Source organism: Capricornis sumatraensis, chromosome 15 (assembly GCF_032405125.1).
Source record: "Capricornis sumatraensis isolate serow.1 chromosome 15, serow.2, whole genome shotgun sequence".
Taxonomy (NCBI): Eukaryota; Metazoa; Chordata; class Mammalia; order Artiodactyla; family Bovidae; genus Capricornis; species Capricornis sumatraensis.
This window is the reverse complement of record NC_091083.1, coordinates 58,398,799-58,424,520: the sequence shown is the minus strand read 5'-3', so window position 1 is coordinate 58,424,520 and position 25,722 is coordinate 58,398,799. Positions and strand designations below refer to the sequence as shown.

At 49.9% G+C, this 25,722-nt stretch overlaps 1 protein-coding gene across 2 annotated transcripts in view; it reads left to right on the top strand.

Moving 5' to 3' along the window:
* The window catches only part of CDH4 (cadherin 4), a 480,957-nt gene that overhangs the window by 349,093 nt on the left and 106,142 nt on the right, over positions 1–25,722 (top strand). Inside the window, exons 4-5 of one of the 2 annotated variants that reach the window (XM_068987049.1) lie at positions 6,009–6,014; positions 20,478–20,651. In XM_068987049.1, coding sequence (XP_068843150.1) covers positions 6,009–6,014; positions 20,478–20,651 — 180 coding nt within the window. The remainder of the gene's footprint in view (positions 1–6,008; positions 6,015–20,477; positions 20,652–25,722) is intronic. The other variant, XM_068987048.1, reaches the window with a different exon arrangement.

Genomic DNA, 25,722 nt, shown 5'->3' with positions numbered 1-25,722 from the left:
AAGAAGGTGACTGCAATTAGACAATCCCCAGGATGCGTGCACCTCCAACCCCATGGCAGGCGGGGCCGAGAAGCACCTGATCTGCAGGTTTCACGTCCCAGGTTAAGGGCATCCGTGGGGTGACTATGGGGCCGCACCCTGAGCAGATGACACGCGACCGTGTAGGCGGTGGGCACGTCCCTGCCACCCACCTGAGCCAGTCCTTCCTTGTTTATTTCCCATCACCTTCGTTGCTAAGCGCTCCGTGCTTCCTATCTTCAAACCCAAAGAGCCTTGCCCTGACTTTCTAGGACCCTCCCCTAAGTGTGTCCACATCAATCCTCACAACATCTCCCAAAGTGGACACTGTCACTGTCCCTGCTTTACAGGTGGGGAAGCTGAGCTGTGTGACTGCAGCCTCTTGCTACATGGGAGAACTGATGTTCTGGAAAGGAGTAAATAAGGGACTTTCTAGGCACAGCTGAGCCCAGCATCATAACAGAGCCTGGCTGCCCTGGATTGTCTGTCTGGATCAAGCTCCTCCAGCTTACCAGCTGATGTTCTGGGACAAGCATACAACCTCTCTGAGGCTTTGTTACTCTGGAAAATGGGACAGCAACGCTGCCTCCATCCCACCCAGGGGTTGTTAAGAGGATTACGTGGGATGATGCGAGGTCAGGCAGGGTGCAGACTCTATGAAACCATCGTCCCCAAAGAGGTGAAAAATAGTAGATCTTCTTGCTGTCATTGGCGTGGTCCCAGCCCTCTGAGTCCTTTGCTCGTCTCGGCCACGGGGTCCTCACCACGATGGTGCCTGGGAGGACAGGGAGGAGCGCCGGTGTGTGGGACACTGGCTGATGCGCCCTTACAAAGCAGGGCCGGCCTTTGAACAATGTCACTCTGTGTAAATGGATTGAGGTGATCCAGATGGCTGGTGTCCTTAGTCACCTGCCAGAAGCAAATGTCAATCTTCTCCAGGGGAAGGTATCATGCCAGACCTTAAATTATATCTGTCTTCTTTTGTATACAATTTCTAGCACTCAACCGAAAATGACTGAAGGAACAAGGTAAGATAACTAAAAATTAAGAGGAAAAGCAGATAATAATCAAAGACCCATGGGGTAGATTTACAATTATATTGTTAATTGTAATCATTAAAAATAGATTAACTCTTGTACTTGGAAAAAAACAAACTGACTATATTTTTCAAAATCTATCCATACACAGCTTACAGGGCTTCCCTTATAGCCAGTCAGTAAAGAATTTGCCTGCAATGCAGGAGACCTTGGTTCGATTCCTGGGTCAGGAAGATCCCCTGGAGAAGGAAATGGCAACCCATTCCAGTATTCTTGCCTGGAGAATCCCATGGACAGAGGGGTACCTGGCAGCCCACAGTCCAAGGAGTCTACAGTCCATGGAGTCGCAAGAGTAGGACACGACTTAGCGACTAAACCACCACCAGGCAGCTTACAAAAGATACATCTAGAAAGTGTAAGGATACAGGAAAGCTTGACGTACGAGCATGGGGCAGGGAAATACCAGCCAAATAAACAAGTATGAAATCCATGGTAGATTTTAACTAGCACCCGTGAGTAAACAATAGAATATGCTGACAAACTCTCAGTAAGGAGACAGAAGATTAGAAGCACAGAATTAAGAAGTCTGACCTTGGTGAAATGTACATAAAGCACAGAAACCAACTGCTGCTAAACACATTGTTTACAAGTATACTCAGAATACTTACAAAAATTAGCCCAACGTCAAGCAAACGTCAAAATGCTTCAGAAGTTTAGAATCAAAGTGTAGTTTCTGTTCTTCTTACCACAGAACAATTAAACTAGAAATCGATAAAAAGGAAAATTACTGAAAAATCCCCATAGATTTGGAAGTTAAGTAAATGCCTTCTTATTAACCCTTGGGTAGAAAATAAATCACATGGAAATGGGGGATTATTTTGAACTGCGTAATAAAACTAGTTGGGATGTATTAATCACTGAAGTCATGCCAGATGGAAATGTTTAGCCTTAAATACATATATTAGAAGATAAAGACTGCAAAAAATCAGCAATTTTAACACTTATCTCAAGAAATTATAAAAATGGGAAATGAAATACAAAGTAGAAAGAAGGGAATAATAAAACAAAGAGGAGAATATAATGAAACAGAAAATAATAGAATCAACAAAGACAGAAGTCGGCTCAGTTAGACTAAGAAAAAACCTGAAAATAATTCCTATCTAGAATGACAAGAGAACTTCAGGACCAATCACACAGACATTAGAAGGGTCACTTGAGGACATTATATACAATTTATACCAATATATTTGAAAACAAAGATGGAATAGATAACATTCTAGAATATAAAATTTACCAAAATCGACATGAAAGGAACATCTGAACTGTTTTATTATTGTGAATAAAGTTTTAGTTCAGATTTTTATCACACACAAAAAATTACTCTCACCATAATGGCTCCACTGATAAGTTTTACCCAAGCCAAAAGGAGTTAAAACTCATCCTACAAGAGAGATGACTTCCCCAACCAAATGGGGACCATGTTGAGACCAACAGGAACTTTTCCCAAAGCCAGCAAGGACCTTGAAAGAACCATGAGAAAGAGGATCATTACATGCCTGTCCACTCACAATAGATGGGGAAAAAACCTAAGCAAAATTTTAGCACATGTGAATCCCCCCATGTTTACATGGGATAAACAATGGCCACATTCATCTGTTTCAAGAAATCAAGATTTGGTTTAACACTTAAACATTAATCCAAGTAATGCAAAATAGAATAAACATCACATGATCATCTGAAGAGTGATTATTAAATTTAACTTCCTTTCAAGATGAAACTGTTCAGCTAATGAGGAAAAGAAACCATTCTTAATCTCACAAAGAGTATCTATAGCAAACATCTGAACTACAGTTGGAATACTCAAAGCCTTCCTTGACTTCAAAAATAGGGCACAGACACTCTTACATCACACACCAGAGCTGCAAGCCAGTGAGTTTAGGCAAGAAAAAGAAATCAGAATAAACAGAACTAGCATTATGTGTAGCTTATATAATTGTGAATGTAGAAAATCCAAAATAATCTGTGGCTAATTTATTGGAATTAATGAATGATGTTAGCAAGGATGCTGGATGTGAAAGCAATTGCATCTCTACAGACTGCAGGAGATAGTTAAAGACAGGGAAGCCTGGCATGCTGCAGTACATGGGGTCGAAAGTTGGACACGACTGAGCAACTGAACATCAACAACAGACCAGGAATAGTTAGAAAATAAAATCTGAACCAGATACCGATGACAACTGCATTAATTATACAAGACCCTTACATATTACTGAGAGCAATTTTTTTTCTCTTTGGCTGTACTGTGCAGCTTGTGGGATGTTAGTTCTCACACCAGGGATTGAACCCGGCTCCTCGGCAGTGAGAGCATGAAGTCCTAACCACTGGATCACCAGGGAATTCCCTACGTATTACTGAGAATACTTAAAGATCTTTGAAAATAGAGGGATACACCCTGTTCATAAGAGGCTTAATGTTATGGTGATGTCAATTCTACCCAAAGGTTTCTATAGATTTAACACAATCCCAGCAAAAATCCAACATGTTTTTTCTTTGCTTTTCTATAGAAAGGCTAAGAGCTGACTTTAAATTTTTAAAGAGAAATACAAAGGGCTTCCCTGGTGGCTCAGTGGTAAAGAATCTGCCTGCAATTCAGGAGACACAGGAGACGTAGGTTCGATCCCTGGTTTGGGAAGATCCCTGGAGGAGGGCTTGGCAACCCACTCCAGTGTTCTTGCCTGGAGAATCCCTTGGACAGAGAAGCCTGGTGGGCTACAGTCCATGGGGCCTCAAAAAGTTGGAGACAACTGAATGACTGAGCGCACATGCAGGAATAACCTAGAATGACACAAAAATGGGAGGCCCAGGTGCTTCAGACATCAGGACTCCGAATAAACCACACCAGTTTCTCAGCCTCACCACTGCTGGCATTTGAGGCCAGATCATCTCTGATGTGGGGCAGCCCTGTGCACTGTGGGATGTTTGCCAGCACCCCTTGCCCCCCTCCAGATGCTAGCAGCACCCCACCACCCCTGTTTGCAACAAAGCTGTCTCATGTCATCCTCAGATGTTCCCCAGGAGCCCCATCTGAGAGCCACAGAACTACAGTCATTAGATGGTACTGTTTGAGATCAAACAAATGGAACAGAATAGTACAGAAAAAAATATTTAACATTTTGGAAAGTCTTATCTTCATGGAAGGCTTCCCTGATAGCTCAGTTGGTAAAGAATCCGTCTTCAATGCAGGAGACCCCAGTTCAATTCTTGGGTCGGGAAGATCCTCTGAGAAGGGATAGGCTCAGCTGGTAAAGAATCCGCCTCCAGTGCAGGAGACCTGGGTTTGATCCCTAGGTTGGGAAGATCCCCTGGAGAAGGGAAAGGCCACTCCAGCATTCTGGCCTGGAGAATTCCACGGACTGTATAGTTCATGGAGTCGCAATGAGTGGGACACAACTGAGCAACTCACTTTCACTTTCATCTTCATGGAGGTTTAACTTTTATACAACAAAATTCGCCAACTTCACGTAAATGACTTGATTTACCTCGTCAAATACACACGGTGCCAACACTGGATTTTTTATGAGTGGAGCTGGATGGCAGAGGCCAGTAAACTGCAGCTCACAGGTCACATCTGACCTGCCACCTGCCTGCTGAGGCCTGCAAGCTAAGAATGGTTTCTGTAATTTCAAATGGTTGTATAAGCACTTAAATTAATATCCTCGACTTTGCTTTCTTGACCTGCAATGTCTAAAATATTTAACTGTGTGACCCCTTAATAAAAAAAATTGCCAAGCCTACTTAGAATAGTGGAGGAGGACTGTCTTTTCCGTAAGTGATGCTGGGCTAATGGGGTACCCGAAAGGGGGAAAGTCAAGTGACCCCTTTGTTGTGCGTAGTCGCTCAGTCACGTCCAAGTCCTTGCAACCCCATGGACTGCAGCCTGCCAGGCTCCTCTGTCCCTGGGGATTCTCCAGGCAAGAATACTGGAGTGGGTTGCCGTGCCCTCCTCCAGGGGCTCTTCTCAACCCAGATCTCCCTCATTACAGGCTGATTCTTTACCATCTGAGCCACCAGAGAAGTCCCAAGTGACCCCTACCCCCATGCTACACCCCGATCAGTTCCAGGTGGATTGTAACTCTGAGTGTGCAAGACAAAGCAGACAAATAGAAGAGAATTGGGAGTGATGTGTGAGGAAAGCTTTCTTATATATGATGAAGCACAGAGACCACGCCAAAGGTTGATGATTTGACTTCATGAAAAATGAGAATCTACTTATCACTACTTAAGAAAGCGGAAAGACTGTAAAGCAATTATCCTTCAGTTAAAAATAAACAATTTTTTAATGATTGACAAAGAGACACGTCCTGAATATAGATGAGTGTGCAAGCTCGGTCGTGTCCGACTCTTTGTGACCCTGTGGACTGTAGCCCACCAGGCTCCTCGGTTCATAGGGTTTTCCAGGCAAGAATACTGGAGTGGGTTGCCATTTCCTTATCCACCTGAATATAGGGAGAGCCTCAAATCACTATGTAAAGACAAATAAGCTGATAGGAGAAAAATTAAAAAACAACAAGCTGTCCATGAAAGAGGAGAGTCTGGTGGTGGGTCAGTGTGAAGACATGTCAACCTCAGCAGGGCAATGCAGATAAAAGCCAAAACCTACCAGAACGACTAGCCTTCAAAAGACTGGCAGCACCAATTCTCACATTGGTGAGAACGCGGAGAAACGGCATTCCCATGTGCTTGGTGGGGATGCATTATGGTACAGCCTCTCCAATAACAATCAGCATTTTCCATTTAAATCTGAATATACCTTTGCCTAGTTGAGAGGAAAACTGTTCCTCTTCTCACACCTCTGACACCAAAGCTATAGGTTTTCCACCCCAGCCAATCCTCTGACTTTCCATGGACACCAACTGGGTGTTCTCTAGTGTATTTCAATTCTGACCCTCGCAGCCCAGAGTCGGCACAGACCGTGAGGCTCAGGGCTCAGTCCACAAGCCCACTTCCCGTCACATGTGGGTCACAAGGGGTGAGTCACCTCCTGGTTACTCGCTCCTGTCCAACTCAGTTCTCACCACCCACACCTCTGGTCAATCATTTGCTACAAAGGTTCGCAGAATTGGGGGCAGCACACACTTACTCTTCCTGGTTTATCATGAAGGAATGTCCAGGTCAAGCACTACGTAGGGGGACGTCCAGACGGGTCTCAAATGCAAGGGCTTCTATCCCCGTGGTGATGGGTGCACCACCCTCCTGCCACATGGATGTATTCACCAACCCAGAAGCTCTCCACACCCCAGAGCTCAGGGACTTTTATGGATGTTTCATCCTGCAGGCAGGATCCATAAACTCAACTTCTCAACTCAGCCCCTCTCCCCTCCCCAGTGGATGGAGTGGGCAGGGGGCTGACAGCTCCAAGTTCCTAATCATGACTCAGACTTTCTGGTGACCAGCCCCCTCCAGGAGCCCACCCAGCATCACTTCACTAGAACAAAAGATGCTTTATCACCCAGGAAATTCCTAGGGATTTAGGAGCCATGGGTAAGGTGCCCCTGTCAATCCATCACTGCAGAGGTTGCAGGGGTTTCAAAAGCTCTGTGTCAGGAATGAGGAGCAGAGACCAAGTGTGTATTTTTCATCATGCCACTGGTTATAGGTACAAGGCCAGAGGAAGTATGTGCCCATTCATACCAAGAGCTCTGCACCAGAATTTGATGAACCTGAAAAGAACCCAAAGGCTCATCAGCACTAGGTTGTTTAAGAACCTGGTGGTGGCTTCATGCAGCGAAATTCTGTGTAGCAGCAAAAATGAACAGGGAAGGCAAATCCCACAGACATGCATCGAGGGATAGAGGGCTAGGAAATGCAGACTGTGGTCCAGACGTGGACAACATGGAGTGTGTGTACAACCTCACAGAGGAAGCAGCAGGAGGCGGGCCTAGGGGGCTTTGAGGAATGAGTGGGGGGACCTGGGCCAGGTGTTCATTCTGTTATCATTCCTGTGTTTGTTTACTGAAGTTGCAAGCACTTTCCCACAGGTCCTTTATACTTCACAATTTCAAAGCATCTTTTCAGTGCATGCAGAGGGCTTTCTGGCTGGGTTTGGAAAGGTGGGGAGTTCAAGGGGGACTCCGCAAGTGGGAGTTCTGCTGGTAGAAGGTTATGGAAACACAAAGCGAAAGTGTTAATCACTCAGTCATGTCCGACTCTTTGTGACCCCATGGACTGTAGCCTGCCAGGCTCCACTGTCCGTTGAATTCTCCAGGGAAGAATACTGGAGTGAGTCAGCCCATGTCCTTCTCCAGGGGATCTTCCTCACTCAGGGATCAAACCCGGGTCTCCTACATTACAGGTAGATGCCCTGGTCTGATCCACCAGGGAAGTCAAAGGGCCTGCTGCAAAGGAGCCATTTGCAGCGTTAAAAGTCCCAAGAAACTCTCATGAAAGGAGACTTGAGGCGAATCTCCGGAGGAGGGCGCAAAGGGACCCCCTAATTTCCCGGTTCCGTAAATCCCTGCTCTCTCGCGTCAGGTCCCATCAAGCACGGTCTCCCTCGTCCGTTATTTCAGCGACTCTCAGGGAGCGGGCAAAAGCAGCTTTATGGTCAGGTGAACCATAAACTCCTGGCAACTTCTCCCTTTCCTCTCCCTTCTTAGCAACCATTTAAAGGCGGTCTTTTTGTGGGTAATACCAGCAGGGCTGGAATCTGGAGGAAGGTTTTTGTGTGCAGTCTTGCAGGAAAGCTGATAGCAATTCAATTAGAAAATGCAAATGAGGTCATATATTTCCCACGGGAGAGCTGCATCGCCCCCAAGGAATTGGAGTGAGGTTCGGCCTCACAGTCGATGCTGAGATCAAGTTCTTGCACCCTCGTCATCTGGCTGGCTGTGCAGCACTTGAAAGTGTCAATAGGACCTGTGGGTATAGTCTGCAAAAAAGGAAACTCTTGTTTATGAAACTAATATTAGATTGTAGAGTGTGTCAGCATCTATGAAAGATAAACTCAGTCGCGCGTTATCCCGTGCCCAAGCCCAGATGCCAAAGCGCCATCTTTCCCTGGGATTTCCACCTCCCCAAGTGTTGGGCTGAACTGTGCCCCCAGAGTTCCTGTGGGGAAGTCCTACCCCATAGTTCCTCAGAATGGGACCAGGTTGTCAGACGTAGTTAGTTCCAGTGAGGTCCTCATGGCAGAGGGACCCTAATCCTACAGGACTGGTAAACTTATTAAAGAGGAAATTTGAACACAGACACAGTCCTTGGTGCTTCCCTTATGGTGCAGCAGTAAAGAATCTGCCTGCCAATGCAGGACATACAAGTTCAATCCTTGGGCCAGGAAGATCCCCTAAAGGAAGAAATGGCAATCCACTCCAGTCTTCTTGCCTGCAGAATCCCAGGGACAGAGAAGCCTGGCAGGATACTGTCCATGGGGTCGCAAAGAGTCAGATGCGACTGAGTGACTAAGCACAGCACAACGTCCTGTGTGAAGATGAAGACAAGGATGGAGGTGACCTTTCTGCAAAACAAGGACACCGCCAACCACCAGGCTCCAGGAGAGGGGCCTGGAGCGAGCCTCTCACTCGGCCCTGCGGAGGGACTGCCCTTCCCACACCTGGTCTTGGCCTCTGGCCTCCAGAACCATGATATGAGCGTCTGCCGTGGAAGCCCCTGTCTGTGGTGGGCCCAGGACAGTCAGTCACTGGGGATGTCGCCGGGTGGAGACCCGACCCCAGGGGTGGAGACACACACCGTCCGTGTAGCCTCCTGAAGGCGGATGAGAGTTCGGAGCTTCCAGTCCTCTTCCCGCCGCTGCTTGGGTCTCCAGTCCCAGCAGGACATCTTGCCAAGACCACAGGTGTTAAAGCCCCATCCCCATGGTCTGCCTCTGTGAGTAGAAGGAGCCCGTCTGTATCACAGACACTCAGATCTGTGACAGGACACAGAATGGAGAGGACCTGGCTGAGAAGCAGTTTCTGAGACACACCGCACCCCCCCAGCAATGAGGCCCTAAGGAAAGGCTGGCCCCCGAGCAGCCCTTCATGAGCGCCAGAGGACCAGCACCCATGCCTTAACCCTACGCTGCCCACTTGGGAGTCTTAACCAAAGGGGGCCAGTGGAGCCTGCCACGCACAGTGTCACCTAAAGGTCATCAGGTTGAGCCCTGGAAGCAGAGTGTGCATGCACCTTCAGAAAGTAGCAAGACGGTCCTTTTATGCTTTTCCAAAAGGTGGCCTCCACGTGACAGAAACAGCGACTCCCAGTGTGGCCAATACATGAGAGTACGGCCGGCGAGCGAGCACACTGCTGTCCATGCACCTGTTCTCTGGAGGGTGGCAGCCATATTCATGCGTGATGGCGAGCTTGGTGCTTCAGGGACAGGCTTGACTGCCTGGGGGATTCGAGAACCGAGTGTCCATGTCACAGACCCACACAGACCGCCAGGAAGGAAATCCACAGTGACCACAGCCGGGTGGACCTGCCCAGCGATGGGTGACCAGTTTTAGACCTCAGTGGGTGCACAGCGCTCCCCAGAAATCCGCAGCTGTTAACTCTGCAAGTGTGAAAGCAGGAGTGAGTTCTAACCCCTGGAAGCTGCACCTTCTGCAGTTTTGGAGGGCTCCCAGCTGCCCCAGGGAAAGCAGGAGTGACACGGTGGAAAAGGGCCAACTCGGACCATGTTTCAGGCTGCTGACGTCCTTGAACGAGTGTCAGGGTCTGCATTTTGCAGAGGAGAGGTGTCCAGGGTCCAGGCCCAGGGAGAAATGCATGACAATCACTGGTCACTTTCCCTGGCCTGTCCTGGGAGTGCGGAATGGCCCAGGGCTGGGCCGGTAGAAGGCAGAGGCTGCTGGTCTGTCCAGGGGGCCAGGAGTGCGACATCTGAGTCGAGACCGGAGATAGGAAAAGCAGATAGAGATGGGAGCACCCTCGGGCTAGGGGAGCACCCTTAGGCAGAGCCAAGGTCAGGTGGCCCTTCGAGAGGTATTTGTGTCTATTCTAAGATGTGTTGACATTCCAGGGGGAGCTGAGAGTAAGGGTGGGAGGGTGAGGCTTTTTCTGCAGCAACCCTGGCTGGGCCATCACCATGCCCAGCCTGCTTCCTGCTGTGTCTCTGCTGAGAGAGAGGCAAGGAGTGGGCTCCGGTCAGGGCTGGTTTACTAAGTGGGCTGAAGGCCCCCAGGGGCTGGCCCAGCTGCCTCTCCCGCCCCATGGGAACCATCGCGTCTCACCACTGTGCTCCGGCCGGCCACTGTCCGTTCCCTGCTCCAGGAGGTCCCACCACCCAGGACCCACCACCTGGATCCTAGCACCTCCCCCCTCTCAGCTTCTCTTTTTCCTGAAAATACGAAAGCCTCAGAGGGCGGAAGCCATCCCCTCCCAGCCAAGTCCACCACTCTGCCTCCTTGTTCCCATGAGGGGACGCCCGTCACTTCTGCAGGACACACCCCTGCATGCCTCATCGCCTCTCCTGCAGCTGTGCAGGAGCCAAGGTGCAAGTACAAACAGAAAGAGACCCTCCCTCCCCACCCACAAAACGCTCGTCCTGACCGAAGCCTTCCAGAATCATCCACGCTGACGAAACGGACCGCTTTCCTCACTAATTGACACCAACATGAGCGATCCCAACCAGTCCCACCGCTTGCAACTCCAGGAAAAAGTCATACATTTCGGCTTAACTTGCTAATTTAATTTATTTATCTTCTCTTACTGTAATTGTACTTCTTTCTGTAAACTAAAGAGTAATTTCATTTACATTGTTGCTGGCAAAACATAATTGTCCTAATTCTCTAGAGCAGGTCCCCCAGCGGGGCGCTCGGGGCTTCTCCAGGAGGAGAAGCCTGGAGTTTGGGTTGTCACAGAGGGTTGGGGGTGCTCCTGGCATCGTGTGGACCCAAGCACCCTACAAGTGCACAGGACGCCCCCCAGAGCACGCCCTGCTTTCACATGTTGGCAGTACAGAGAGCCTGGTTTAGAGCCAGGTGGGATCAGGGGGAACTTCTCAGGCCCTGGGAGACACATTATCTTGTCTCTTTGTTTTGCGACACAAGGCTGGAGAGGGCAAGGGGTGTGCTTTAAGCATCTGTTAAGAGAAATGAGGTTTTCAAACTACTTGAGAACACAAAGCTTCCCTGAGGATGATGGTGATGGAAACAAGTTGCCTGAAGAACCAGGGCTCAGTGGTTCCCCAGGGATGCTCCCACCCCCACAGTCCCTGACCCCTCTGCTTAGGCAACAGTGGCAGTGGTGTCAGAACGGCACAGCCCGGCGACATCCGCCCTCCGCATCAGGGCTTCACCTTGTGAGTGAGGAGCAGGGAGGCCGAGTTCAGACCCCAACCGCCGTCACAGCTGTATGAACCTGGCCAGTCCTTGGACCTCTGCCCAAGTATGAGTGACGACCATGTTAGCCCGTCCCTTCCTGGGTTGTACTGGGTACAAGTGAACGAGGCCGGGGGGTTGGGGAGTCCATCCCATCCCCCACTCCACCCCACCCCCGCATCCCCCGCACACCAGGCAGCGAGCACAGAAGTGTTAGCTTCAGACTTTCCTTCCAAATATGGATACACAAGGAAATAATCATGCTGTTTCGTGCAGGAGACCTTTCTTTCCATGACTTTTATGGGAATTCTCAAAACAGTCTCCCCTTCTTAGAAGAGATGGGAAGTAAGAAATACCATAGTTGCTTGCGGGGGGGCAAGGATAGGGTATTGGTCTTCCCCATTGTGTTGTGGATGTAAAAAAAATTCCACTAAGTGCTTTTTCAGAACTAAACTCATGCAAATGTTTGTTTAGAATGGCTCCCATGCTCTATTTGTTAAAGAAGGGAGCTATCTTTCTGTTGTTTTATTTTGTGTTTGTTAAATACCATTTTATTCTGTCGGTCCTTAGCTGCCATGGAAACCAGCCAGAAGGCTGCAGACAGAACCCTACTTAAATATTTTAAATATACATGCTTGCAGGCAAACAAAATGTACCATTTTTCAAATGTATATTGAAAGGGAAGTCAGAGGTAGAGGAATGAACTATCTTATAGATTTTGGTGCCTCTCTTTTTTTCTCATGAAATCTAATTATCCTCAGTGAAAATCAGTACTAGACCTGACATTTGGGGGAGTTGGGATGGGTAGGATGCTGTTTCCTTGTTTGAAGCATGTTTAACCCAAAGCTGTAAGGAAGCAATGGAAACAGGAAGGCTGATGAATCAAAGACCAGGGAGAGAGCCGTAAATAACACTGATACTTGAGGGTGACTCTCATGCACCTGCGATCCATCACACATAGTGTGAGTCCACACGCAGACACAGCGTGTCATCCCCTCATGTCTCATTCTGAGCACAGACCCACAAATTCTGTAACCTGGGAGCACCAAGCCCTACATCAGTCATGTTTCTGCTGGGATGGGCCACCCCCTTCCCCAATATCAAGGCCCCCAAGAGGGTCCGGTGAGACTGGGAGCGATCTTGGTCACTTTAAGAAGGGGCAGGAGCAGGCAGGGCTGGACGCTGGTTAAAGGAAAGGGGTGGATACCCAGAGATGGTAGTAGAGTGAGACTCACGGGCACAGGTTGACCTCTGTGATGAAAGAGAAGCAGCCCCAGCCTAATCAGGGCTCCCAGGGCCTTCCACCTGAGGACTTCCTCTCCCCGCATCTCCCAGGAAATTCAGTGCAGGTCCTGGTCCCAGACCTCTGACCCTCAGCTGCTCGTCCACCACCCAGACAGGTGCTGGCACATGGCTCCCGGGCACATGGCCAGCCTAGAGGCCAGAGAGCAGGGAAGACTAGCCCGTTAAGGAACAGGATTCCCTGTTGCCTGCATCATCCCTCCCTTATCTGCTTATGCAAATTGCAGTCACAGGCTCCAGCCTCACAGAAGCCTTGTCTCTCAGCATTAAGGGTCCGGGGTTGCACTGCCCATCAAGGGCGATGGAATGTGTGGGGCACCTTCCCCAGAAGAAGCTGCCCAGGGTAGTGAGAGCCCACTATCACCTCTGGGGGGAGGGAGCCCACCCTGCACCCCTTGATTAAGAAGCGTCCTTGTGGACATCAGGGTTACCTCGCCTGGTGGATAGGTCCCACAGGGAGCTAGCTTGAACATTTTCTAATAAATTTAGCTTTTATTGAATCGGGTGGACTTGTGCTTTTTTTTTTTTTTTAATTTTAAAATCTTTAATTCTTACATGTGTTCCCAAACATGATGGACTTGTGCTTATGCTGTTCTCTCGAAAGTGTGGGGAGGGCTTCGCTAACAGCCCAGTGGTAAAGAATCCGCCTATCAATGCAGAAAACACAGGTTCGATCTCTGGCCCATGAAGATCCCACACGCCACGGAGCCCCTAAGCCCATGTGCCATAACTACTGAGCCTGTGCTCTAGAGCCAGGGAGCCACAACTCCTGAGCCCACGTGCCCCAACTACTGAAGCTGGCACGCACCCTAGAGCCTGTACTCCCCAAGAAGAGAAGTCTCTGCAACGAGAGACTCGTGCACCGCAACTGGAGAGTACCCCCCTCCACTTACCGCATCTAGAGAAAACCCTGCATAGCAACGAAAACCCAGCACAGCCAAAAATAAATAAATAATTTTTTAGTGGGGGAAATTTACGGCACTGAGGCACAGCAGCCTGGGACCCGACAACTTCGTGCAGTGGCTGTGGGGGCGTCAGGCTTCATCTGTGACCCCATCTTTGAAGGGTGGGGTGACTGGCGCTCTTAAGAAACACACTGGTCTGGGAGTTTTTAAGCCACTTCCAGATCTGTGTCGTCCCCTGAGGGCAGAAGCCTCTGGGGAGCCATCTTCTCTGGAGGGCAGTGGAGCTCACTGCACTTTGCTGAAGGGCCGGGCACCCACATGTGATGACCTGGGCTTGTGTCCCGGGCCCTGCTCCCTGTCCACCTGCTTCAGGCACAGTCAAGAGCCCGAGGACCCAGACTGGCTCATGGTGGGACCCTCACCTGCACTCCCATCACCGGGAGAGGTGAATATTCCCCACTTACCCACTGCTAACAGTTGACACCCTCCTCAATCCAGAATGGCCAAGAAGGAGTTTCTACATTGGAGACAGAGCCTGGGTTGTTTGTATTCCCCGCTCACTTCTGAGTGTTCTCTGAGTCACCTATTTGCTTACACTCAGCTCTTCATAGTTCTGTGTTCCTACCAATACGGGAAAATATAACCAATTATAAGTTTTTGCATGTAGATCGGAGGAGGAGCGTATGACTATCATCCTCCCCTGACACTTTTCTCTCTCTCATTTTTTTTCCTTTTTGAAAAAAAGGAAGGAAAAAAGAAACGATAATTTAAAACCTGCCCCAGGATAGCTTTGCATTATTCATCTTTCACTTGTGAACGATGATGGGAGGGAAATGACCCAGCTCCTTCCTGATGTCGGCGAGTCCCTGAAGACCTCACCGGGGAGTCGCTCTCAATTACGCTCATAATCAGACTCAGAGGACAACCTCGTTGAAAGGAGAGCAGAGCTGGGCCGGCGCAGGGCTGCGGGAACTTAAGAAAACGAGACTGTGTGCCCGGTGAGGAGCTAGGGAGAAAGCCACCTCGGGGAGATGGGCACAAGGGTCACTGCTGGGCTCCAGGTTTGGGCTCAGTGCAGGGGGCGGGTAGAAAGTGATGATTTTGGCGGCGGGCATCATGCAGCTTGTCTGCGGACTTGGGGCCGTGGCCTTCCCTTGAGAAAGGAGGACAGTCCTTGTCCTCCTGCACCCGTTTCTCTCCTGAGTTCATTGAAGTGTATTCCTGAGTGTGAGGGTGCATCCCTTCATCCCTGGACAGAGGATGCTACACCTGAGATTGTCCAGAAACCCTGCCAAGAGAGAAGCACTGAGCCAAGAGACAAGGTGACCTGGAAGGATCTTAGACCCTGTCCTGGGCACCACAGACCCCCAAGAGCCACAGGAAAAGCAGGGCGCACACCCCTCCCGGGGGACCAGCCCAAGCAGCCACACAAACACTGGATGTTTTCTTTACAGAGTGCATGTCTGTTGAGGATGTGACCCTGTAGTTCACCTGTATCACTCGGGAATGAGACCACCTAACCTCCCCGGATTGTAACCTGAGGCAGACACTCCCCACCTCTGGCCCACAGCCCAGCTGCCTCCAGAGCTCATCTGGCCCCTGGAGAGGGAAAGAGGTCCAGGGGAAGTAAAACACTCACTCAGGGCCCAGGCCTGGTGCAAGGACACCCCTCTCCCCGCCCCCGGGGAAGCTCCTCTGGGCAGCTCACCATTTCAGAGCCTCCTCAGCAGAAGAATCCAGTGCTGAGACCGATCGATTAAGGCTCAGTGGGAGAGGCCATCTCAAAGGAGAGACGCTTTGTAAATAAGAGCCGATTAAGGAGCAGGCAGACTCAGAGCTTCGCAAATGAGCGTCCAGCCTCTGCATCGTCTATGCCTGGGAGCCATGGTCCCCACCCTCATCTGCCCTCTTGGGAAAAGGCCATACCTGTGGGCAGGACAGCCCTGGCCCCTCCAGGTGTCCCCGTAGAAGCCCCCCTGCCACCCCATCCTAGGGTCAGGGCTCCAAGGGGTCCCCAGAGCCAGCAGCCACCCAGACGCACAGGACAGAGGTGCAGGGAGTGCTGTACAGAATTCAGGGGAGCCGCGTCAGGCTTCAGATGCCACCCCCCGCTGCACACCATCCCTGCAGCCGCCGACTCTGCAGGCAGGTGGGCTGGATCGAGGGCCTGACCAGACCACCAGGCAATTTCCTCAGTGCTCACCGTTCTGCAGACCTGCAGGTACGAGTGTGGCCGAATCCAAGGCCAGCCCAGCAGTCAGGAGCCCCCCCCCCACCGCCACTTACAAGGCCTCTGACTTGAGCTGAAGTGTCTGTAAGGAACCAGTGATGTGGGCTTGGTCACCAGATCAGGGCCGGGCTGTTGGTTCTGAGAAAGTTGTGACACCTTATGTACAGAGAGAGAGACATACAGAGCACACACATGTACACATGTACACATATACATATGTATCCGTGTCCATACATGCATGTGCCTATATAGGCCTGGACATGAACACGCACATGTGTGGTTTTTAGTAACAGGAGCACAGAGGCCACATTTGTGTCTCACCCAGCATCCACCATCGTGGCTCAGAAGCACTGGTGACCTTGGCACATGGGGAAATGCCTGCTGTCATCTGCTCAGATATACTCTCCACAGTGGCCACAGCGTTATTTCCCATCTGTGTGATTGTGCATCTGGGTTTGCAAGCCATGATCTGAGCAGCCCAAGGTCGTTGCGGGTCCAGAAGCGAGCACTTGCCCTTGGGCAATGGCTTGTCCATGTTGGCGTTGCCGTCCCTCCCCCAGAGGAGCGGGTGTGTCTTCCCATCCCGGCGAAGCTAGCTCAGGTCTGGCATCGATCTTCTCCAGATTTTGTTATTACATTTGTCTCACAGCTTTAAAATAGTAGCAAATATGTGCAATTTATTTAAACAACACTAGGGAAATTAACGCCATGGAGGCGCAGCCTCAGCAAAGGAGGATGAGGCAGGTTTTCTAAAGGAGAACAGAACAGCTCGATGAAAACCTTTCAGATCCTGAGTCTGAGATTCAGAGGCTCACGTGAGCCTCAGCAGGTGCCCAGGTAGACCTGTGTTCTCTGCATCACACACAGGGAGACGTGGAGGGAGCCAAGATGTCCAGTCCTCGTCTCCCAGAGGTTGTACCTGTGGCTGGGACCCCTGACCCGGCCCACCAACCCCCACCATCGTGCGAGGTGCTTCTGGCTGATTCCAGCTGCTGCCCTCATGCCGACAAGCTCAGAACAAACACTGTCTCCCTCCCGTCTCCTGAGGCAGTTGCTGGGACAGGTGACCCTCATTTCCTGAGGGGCAAGGTCTTACGTCTGTGAAGGGTGACAGCCCCCTAGTCCCCTGGAGGGCTCTGTAAACACACACCACAGGCCTCACCCCAGAGGGCATGAGTCCGGGCTGGGATCTCACACTTTGCATTTCTATCCTGCAAGCTGACCTGCTGGGAAATCAGAGATAAACCAATGTCTTTGGGCCTCTTAGATGGGAATGTCCCTGTCTAACCAACCCACTGCATGCTGACATGAGGACTCCTAGAGGGGATGTGACCTGACGAAGAGACCCCAGAAGTGAGGGTGGCATGCAGCCAGATGCTCCAACCTTGAGGCCTGACCTCCGGCACTCAGATCCTGCCTCTGCCTAATGAGCTAAGAGGACTTCAGAAGCGACTTGGCCTCTCTGGGTCCCCTGGTAGAGAAGGGATGACCTTCCTGTGGCCTTGAAGGGAGGAAAGATGCAGGCAGAGACAGTGGAGAACATTCCATGCTCACAAAGTGCCTGGGGCACATGGAGAGCAGTCATCTGCATCCTGGCTGCCAGGGACTTCCCTAGTGGCTCAGACGATAAAGAACCTGCCTGCAATGCAGAAGACGTGGGTTTAATCCCTGGCCCAGGAAGATTCTCATGAGGAGGGCATAGCAACCCACTCCAGTATTCTTGCCTGGGAGATCCTATGGACAGAGAAGCCTGGTGGGCTACAGTCCACGGGGTCAAAAAGAGTCGGACACAACTGAACCACTAACACTTTCACTTTCTGGCTGCCAGGGAAGGGGCAACGTGCAGCTAGGACCAACCTGAAAGCTGTTCTGTGATGCTCATCAAGGAGCCTAGAGACAGCCCTGCCCATCATCACGAGAGACGCAGGGTTGGTCACAAGGCTGGGAGGATGTCAGGTTTCCATTGAAATCAAGGCCTTGGGATGCACACACCTAGCACGGATCCTTCTGATGAAGGTGGGACGCAACATAGGGAACCTTTTGGTTTTTAACTGCCGCAGACTCTTAAATGCAGGAATTCAACACGGAAGACAGATGGGCCCCTGGTAGGGAAAGTCCCAGTGGGGGTCTCAGTGGAATATGGTTAGCCTAGATAGGTTTTTCCGCTGATGTAGCATTAGGTTTTGCCCACAAAGGTCTGTACAGCCAAAGCTATGGTTTTCCAGTAGTTGTATATGGATGTGAGAGCTGGACAATAAAAAAGGCTGAACAGTGAAGAATTAATGCCTTTGAACTGTGGTGCTGGAAAAGACTCTTCAGAGTCCCCTGGACAGCAAGGATATCAAATCAGTCAATCCTGAAGGAAATCAACCCTGAGTATTCATTGGAAGAACTGATGCTGAAGCTTAAGTATGAATCCTTTGGCCACATGATGCAAAGAGCCAACTCATTGGAAAAGATCCTGATGCTGGGAAAGGTTGAGGGCCTGAGGAGAAGGGGATGACAGAAGATAAGGTAGCTGGATGGCATCACCGACTCAATGGACATGAGTTTGAGCAAGCTCCGGGAGATAGTGAAGGACAAGGAAGCCTGGTGTGCTGCAGTTCACTGGGTCTCAAAGAGTCAGACACCACTGAGCGACTAAACTACAACAGAAAAGTCAACATTAGGTTTGGGCATTCAGGAAGGATACAAGTTGTTGTTGTTTTTTAATCAGTTAGTTTTGTCTGCATGCGTCCAACATTTCTATGCAACCTTTTTGCCAAAGGGAGTGAGGGAGGCTTTCTGTCCACAGTGGACCAAGACCAGCGGGTTCTCACTGGGTCCAGAGCTCAGTTGAGGGTGGAGACAATGCCGTGGCTGGAGAAGGGCCATGTAGGGCCAGGTGCCTCCAGCCAGGCTTGGGCTATCCTGGTCTAAGATCTGTCTCCGTACCATGAGTTCCCGTGTGCTCCTCCTGGCTCTGAGGCTTGGAGTAAAATGGACATGAACTGTGGAAAGTGCAGAGGCAGCCACATGGGGCGCCGTGAGTAAACCTGGAGGCCACACAGATGTAAGCGCCACATGTACACAGGAGTTCTTATTTATAGAATTTCATGCACATTATAACATCCCGAAATACAGAAAGGTAAAAGAAATAAAGTAAAATAAAACTCACTGGAGACTAGAGAAGACCAGGGTTCACATTTCTGTGTGTTTCCTCCCAACCTTTTCTCTACTTTTTAAAAAATCATAGGACTCATATCGCCTATAACTTTGGCACCGTTTCTTCATTTACTATTATCATATGGAATTTCTTCGTGTTTTCAAAGAGTAACTTCTAATGACGTGTAATATCCCGAAATATGAATGCAGTGCAATGCCTTTAACTACTATTTACTACTATCAGAATTCCAGAATTTTTTCCTGATATTTTTATTCTTTTATATATACACACTATTATCATAAAGACAACTACAATGAACATCTTTATTTGTAGGGTTTTGTCCACACAGTTTCACTGGGACAGGTTTCAGCTCTGGAGTTATGGGGTTAAGAACGAGGACCTTTTCTGCGGTCCTTGAAAGTCAGTGGCTAAACTCTGGTCCCAGCAATGACGAGGTCCATGACTTCAGAGCAGCCGATATCCAGACCCACTGGTTCCCATCAGGCGTGGGCTCTTATCAGTCTAATTTCCATAGCAACTCTCTGAATTCAGTACTGTTATACCATCCCTACTTTATAAAAGAAGCAGCTGAAGCCTAGAGAGATTGAGGGCCTTTCCCCATGTCCACAAATCTTTGGACGAGGGTCTCTGTGACGCCAAATCCCACACCTGCAGCCATCACCCCTTGCTGACTCACAGCATACACTTCAGTGCAAAGGATTCACTCTGTTTACTCCTGCCACTCTGATGGGTGAGGAAGACACACTGCTTTAGTTTGGTTTGATAATTGGAAGATGTGAACATTTTTCATGAGTTTATCAATCCTTTGTATTTATTTTGCTGTAATTATCTGTTTGTGGTCTTTTTCCTGTTATAATTAAGTTCCATTTTTATTGATTTATAAGAACTCTTTATATAGTGAGGTTATTAACTCTGGTCATATTTGTTGTAAATTCATCCATAAATAAGGGTTTTAAATTAAAATGTGAGTACTTTCCTTTGTCACTTTTTTCCCATTGTTTTCCTCTTTAAAAGCCCTGATCTACTTGTTAAATAGTCAGCTGTATTTTCTTTATCCCACTCAATCTGTAGTCCATTTCTTTGTACAGACGAGAGGTTTGGTAGAATTTTTCCCCCTAGCATATACCCACACACACACTTATCCCAACACCATCCAGTCTTTTCCTGGATCTAGATTCCAGGGGTTTCCCTGGTGACTCAGATGGTAAAGAATCAGCCTGCAATACAGGAGATCAGAGTTCAATCCCCAGGTCAGAAAGATTCCCCTGGAGAAGGAAATGGCAACCCACTCCAGTATTCTTGCCTGGAGACTCCTATGAACAGAGGAGCCTAACAGCCTATAGTCCATGGGTTTGCAAAGAGTCTAACATGACTTAGTGATTAAATCACACACACACACACACACACACACACACACACACACACACACACAGATTCTAAGTGATGCATTTTCCTCTGCAACACCTAACCAGGCTCCTCTGCCTCTTTTCTCCCTTTCTGCAGAAAGGAAAGAAGAACACAGTCCTGGACCCCGTCCAGCCTCCGAAAGACACACTGCTGCCATGGCCACAGCGCCAGAGCTCTAACGGGCTGAGAAGGCAGAAACGGGACTGGGTCATCCCACCCATCAACGTGCCAGAGAACTCGCGCGGGCCCTTCCCGCAGCAGCTGGTGAGGGTGAGTGGAGGGCCTCCTGCCGAGGGGGCTGCTCTCAGCTTTAGTCTAGGCTTCTCCTCCCACGATGTCAAGAATTGAGCCTGATAGGCATGTTCCCAGAGGCTGGGATGGCTCTGCACTGGGTGTCCGAGAAGATCAACATTTCACCTTTTCAGTAACAAGATCAGTATCGCACAGAAAACAGAAAAAAATCATAAGGGCGGTCGCATCCTCCAGGGTGGACAGGCCTGCTCGCTTTGGGTCCTCTCTCTCCGGTCACTGTCAAGTGACGACTCTGGTGCTTGGGAGGAGATGGGACAGGAACTTGGGTCATGGCCCTTGACCTCTGACATCTTCCTTTGATCTGTTTGTTCACACTTCTTCCCCATTATGACTAAGATGCTAAATGGAGAATGATGGCTTCTCTGTGCTGACAGTGACCTTGGTGAAGTCAGAGGGCCTGAGAATGAGCCTGGGGTGCCAGGGGGCAGTTCTGTGTCTCTTCCCTTGGTGTTATCTTCTCCTGACAGCCACCATGAGGTTGCTTTTCCTGAAGGAGGGAAAGACTCATTTCACAAATTCATGTTTCAATAATCAAGGCCATCAACCAGCATTTTCTTCTTCCCTTTGAATGAAAATTGCAACCCAATATGAGCAATAATTTGATAAAATGCTAGTGAGAATTCCAGTAGATAATGCCATCCATGGAGAGTGCCTTGCCCCACTCTGTTATTAAGGCGTCATCTTCATTCCTTGGCCTGATTTGTCTGTTTTGTTTCCTATTCTGTTTGATGCAGAAAGGGAGGGTGGTGTTTAATATGCAGAGATGAAGCCACAAACTTTGCAGGGACCCCAGGTCAGACACCCCACTGCACACACATCACAGCCACAGTGACGTGTCATGAACATCATCCTGCCTTCTCCACATGTGATGCTGTGACTTAAGAAATACATAGTTTTGTGTTCATCCCCGTTATTCACCAGAACTCCTAAAGCCTGTGCAGTTTCCTAAAAGATAAGAGTGAAAAAGATGTCTGCAGACATTCATAGCAAACCCTGTCTAGCACATCTGAGTTTATGCACAAGGGGACTTTTGGAAAGCAGGGGACCCTCGTCACCAGGGGGACCAACCCTGAGACCGGAGGGCTGGTACCTGTACTTCTGCCCTACCTCCAGGATGGAAAGGGGACTGGAGGTTGAACCAATGGCCATGATTTAATCAATCATGCTGACGTGATGAAGCCTCCATAAAAACCAAAAAGGACAGGATTCAGAGAGCCTCAGGGGGTGAGCACATGGAGATCTGGGGTGCCCCTTCTCCACCTCACCCCGCACCCCTCTTCCATCCGATTGTTCCCAAGTCACAGCCTTTATAATAAACTGACAGGCCAGTGATTGCACATTTCTGAATTCTGTGAGCTGCTCTAGCATGTTAATCCAACCCGAACCCGAAGAGGAATTGTTGGAATCTCAGATTTACAGCCAGCCAGGCAAAAGCACTGCTGGAATATTCTGCTGCCCTGGTTCCCAGTCTCCCAGGTTATGATATTATCACCTGACGCATGGACATTCCCTCCTCTGTCTCACAGGCTGCACACAGGCCTGTGAAAGGGGAGGAGACTTCCACGGGCAGAGCCTTGTCCTGCGAGTGTCCCCAGGACCTGCTAGGTCCATTGGTCCTGCTGTCTGTCCTCTGCTGGATGATGGAGGAAAAGACATGGATGTGCTTTCCTCCTGACCCCCTCCAGGGTCCCAGGGACAGAGAAGTTGTGGCTGGTGACAGCAGGGGGAAGGCCGGCTTCCCCTCACTGGCAGGGGCTCACCACCCCACTGGCCCACAGGCATGTTGATGGGGACACGTCTTCTCACAAGCCACAGTGATGTCTACACGCTCCAGTGGGGGAAAACACGGCCCCTCCCAAGTTAACACAAAGCTTGCACATGGGGCAGGCAAGCAGCAGCAGGCAGAGGCGCTCAGGTCCTTGTAGACGCAAGCTCCGATGGCGGGCCTTGCTGGTGACCAGGCGAGGTGTCCGGCGTCAGGTGAGCAGAGCTGCACATTCCACATGCTGGAATCCAGCGGTCACAGTTCAGAGTCACTGGGGGCAAGCTCTCCTGTTTTCTAGTCTGAAGCGTTGCTGTGGTTTGGAAAGAGAGTGTCCTCTGCTCCTCAGACGTCCAGTGTGTCTGCAGCCCTTGGAGGGAGGCTACCTCCAAGTCGATGTCGGCTCTGACGCAGACTGCAGGAAGAGAGGGTGGCTTAGGGTGGGCTGATGCTATGACAAGCCTTCCCACAATTTCAGAAATGTAACTCAATACATGCTTATTTCTTGCGCCTGGAACGGTCACTCGAGGGTGGTCACTCAGAGCTCCAGAGCGAGGGGCACAGGATGGCTGGGCCTGGACGTGGCGAACACCAGTTGGGCCAGAATCCCATTGGCCAAATTGCAGGGGAACTGGTGTACACAGCCCAGCGCAGGAGGAGGGCTATGTGTGGGGAAGCACAGGGCGCTGACCCAGCAGGTTTCCCCGAGATGAGAATGGTGCATGTCCTTTCCTCTCTAAGGGTCCCTCTGCTCCGAGGAGAGGGCGGCAGAGGTGAGCGATGGGGCCTGACTTACTGCCCTTCTCTGAGCTGGGATGTCTTTACCCTGCTGTCCTGCTGTTTGTCCTCCAGACTCAGTATGCTTCGGCATCATGCTCATTATTTACTCATCTAAGGACAGGCCTCCGGAAGGCCAGGCCTGCCTGCATCTCTAGTGCTGTGAACAGTAGGCACTGCCTGTGCTGAATGAATGCATGAGCAAGCAATCAAAGCCACCCCAGTGGTGAACACTGTCCGGGGCGCCCACGGTGGCCGAGACACAGGGCATCTGGGGGATCTTGGCACCATTGTCCTGGCTCCTCTGGGGTCAGACTGCTTCCACCGGAGTCAGGCATCCAAGCTGAGCTGATCCTTTTGGGGAGATGAATCTTCAGCAGATGGAAAATAGAGTCTCCGTTATGGTTTCTGTACAGTATTTGTGTTTTCCCAATGGATTCCAAAAGGCTTTCCTGGTGGCTCAGATGGTAAAGAATCCACCTGCAATGCAGGAGACCCAGGTTCAATCCCTGGATCGGGAAGATCCCTCGAGAAGGAAATCGCAACCCACTCCAGTATTCTTGCCTAGGAAATCCCATGGACAGAGGAGTCTGGCAGGCTACAGTCCATGGGGTCTTAAGGAGTGAGACACGACTGAGTGACTAACACACACACAATGGATTTCAAGTCATTACTCGAGAACTCAGCCCAGAAACTCATGCATACAAATGCACTCACGTGCTCACTGTCTGCCTCCTCCTGCCCTCTGTCCCTCTCTCCTCCCCCGTTTCCTCCTTAAACCCTTAAGTAGCACAGACAAGGGTTTGGGGTGCTTTTCTGACCCATTTCTGTCTACAGGAAATCGGTGAGTTTGCTGTCAGTGTTTTTTCGGGGGGGAGGGGTGCTCCTGAAAGAAGCCCCCAGTCACAGTGAGCGTGAATACAGCTTGATGGGAGCGGGAAGCCGGCTGTGGACCATAGAGGTGCAGCTGGGATCAGCTGCAATTCTGTGCTCATTAAGGCATTTCATTCTGATAAAATATGTTAAATGAAAAAGTGGGAGGGAGAGGAGCAGGCAGAATGTTCTTCCCAAAAAACCTCCGTTAATTACAGGCTTTTTCCTTGGAAAGGATATCATGTTTCTTTACAAGCCTTCCTTCTGCTGCGAGGGGAGAAGAGATAATAGGTAGGCAGAGGGGAGTCCTGGGCCAGGAGAGGGTTGCTGTGATTGGCGGGGCTGCCAGGAGCTGTGATGGCCGTGGCGAGGCGTGGAACAACTCAGGGGCTATGCCCACCCAAATTAAATCACGAGCTAAATTAAGTGGTGAGTGAGGAGAAGCAGCCACTTCATGGAGATCCCACTCGGAAGATCCAGGCTGTGCTTCCTCTCAGAAGGAAGGAGGAAGCAGTTTACAGCCATTAAGCCAACCCCCTAGGAAGCTGCACAGAGGCTCTTCATTATCCAGGATCATGGAAAACGCAGGAGGGGGCCCCCTGGCAAAGGGTAACAGGCGACCTTCCTGCTCCTGAATTCCAGCTCTGTCTGGGCTCTGGATTGAACGGTTTGGGGCCACCTATGGGTGCCAGGCAGGCTGGAGAGTCAGAAGAGAGAAAATACACAGCCCTTTTGTGGCCTCAAGAAGCAGCAGGCATCCATTTCCCACTTGTCATCCAGAGTCTGGTCCCTTTACTACCTCGGTTAGGACTCCTTCACATGTAGATTAGAGGAGGGTTTTGAAAAGACACTCGCTTTTCTAGCGTGTATGTTAGGTTTGACTTCTGGCAAGATTCAGAATGAGGGTAAAATCAAACTTTTAGAAAGAGGACACATTTCTTAGCTGAGCCTAATAAAAATTCAGAACTGGTTAACTTGAGAGGTTGTCCAGGGCAACCGTAGGAGTCGGCTCAAGATGATGAGGAGGCAGGCAATGCTCTTGGGAAACAAGTCCTTTAATTTTGGAAGTTGGCATTTTAATAGACAACGAGTCATCCAAACCTATCCTCGGAGCCCTTGCCCAAGAGCTGGCCTGGAGAGGGAGCTCTGAATAGAAGGCTCCAGAAAGAAGTCCTTACATAATTGCTCTGTGTGGAAGACGGCAACGTGGAGAAGATGAGCCAGAGACTCGCCTAGAGTAGGGAGAGCAAGAACTGGGCTGCAGGTGGCTTGGGAAGGGTCATAAAAACCAGCCCCTTGACATCAGATAACCCAAATGAGCTTCAACCAACTGAAGGCAAAGGTTTTCTTCACATGTTCTTGACCGTTCAGTTTCCATTTTGTGCATGTGGACCATACAGCCTCAGGTCCACCCACAGATGTTTACAGACCTTTGTATAAACAGAGGATGACCTGGGGTTGGGGAACAGGGCTCAGGAGCCAGTTGTGGGATGAAAAGTACCCGGGCTTGGGTCTGCATCATGAGATGTGTGACAGGGAAATGGAAGATAACCCCAGATCTGCCCAGGATAGACTCTCCATAAATGTTCATCAGATGTACGAATACATGTATTATCC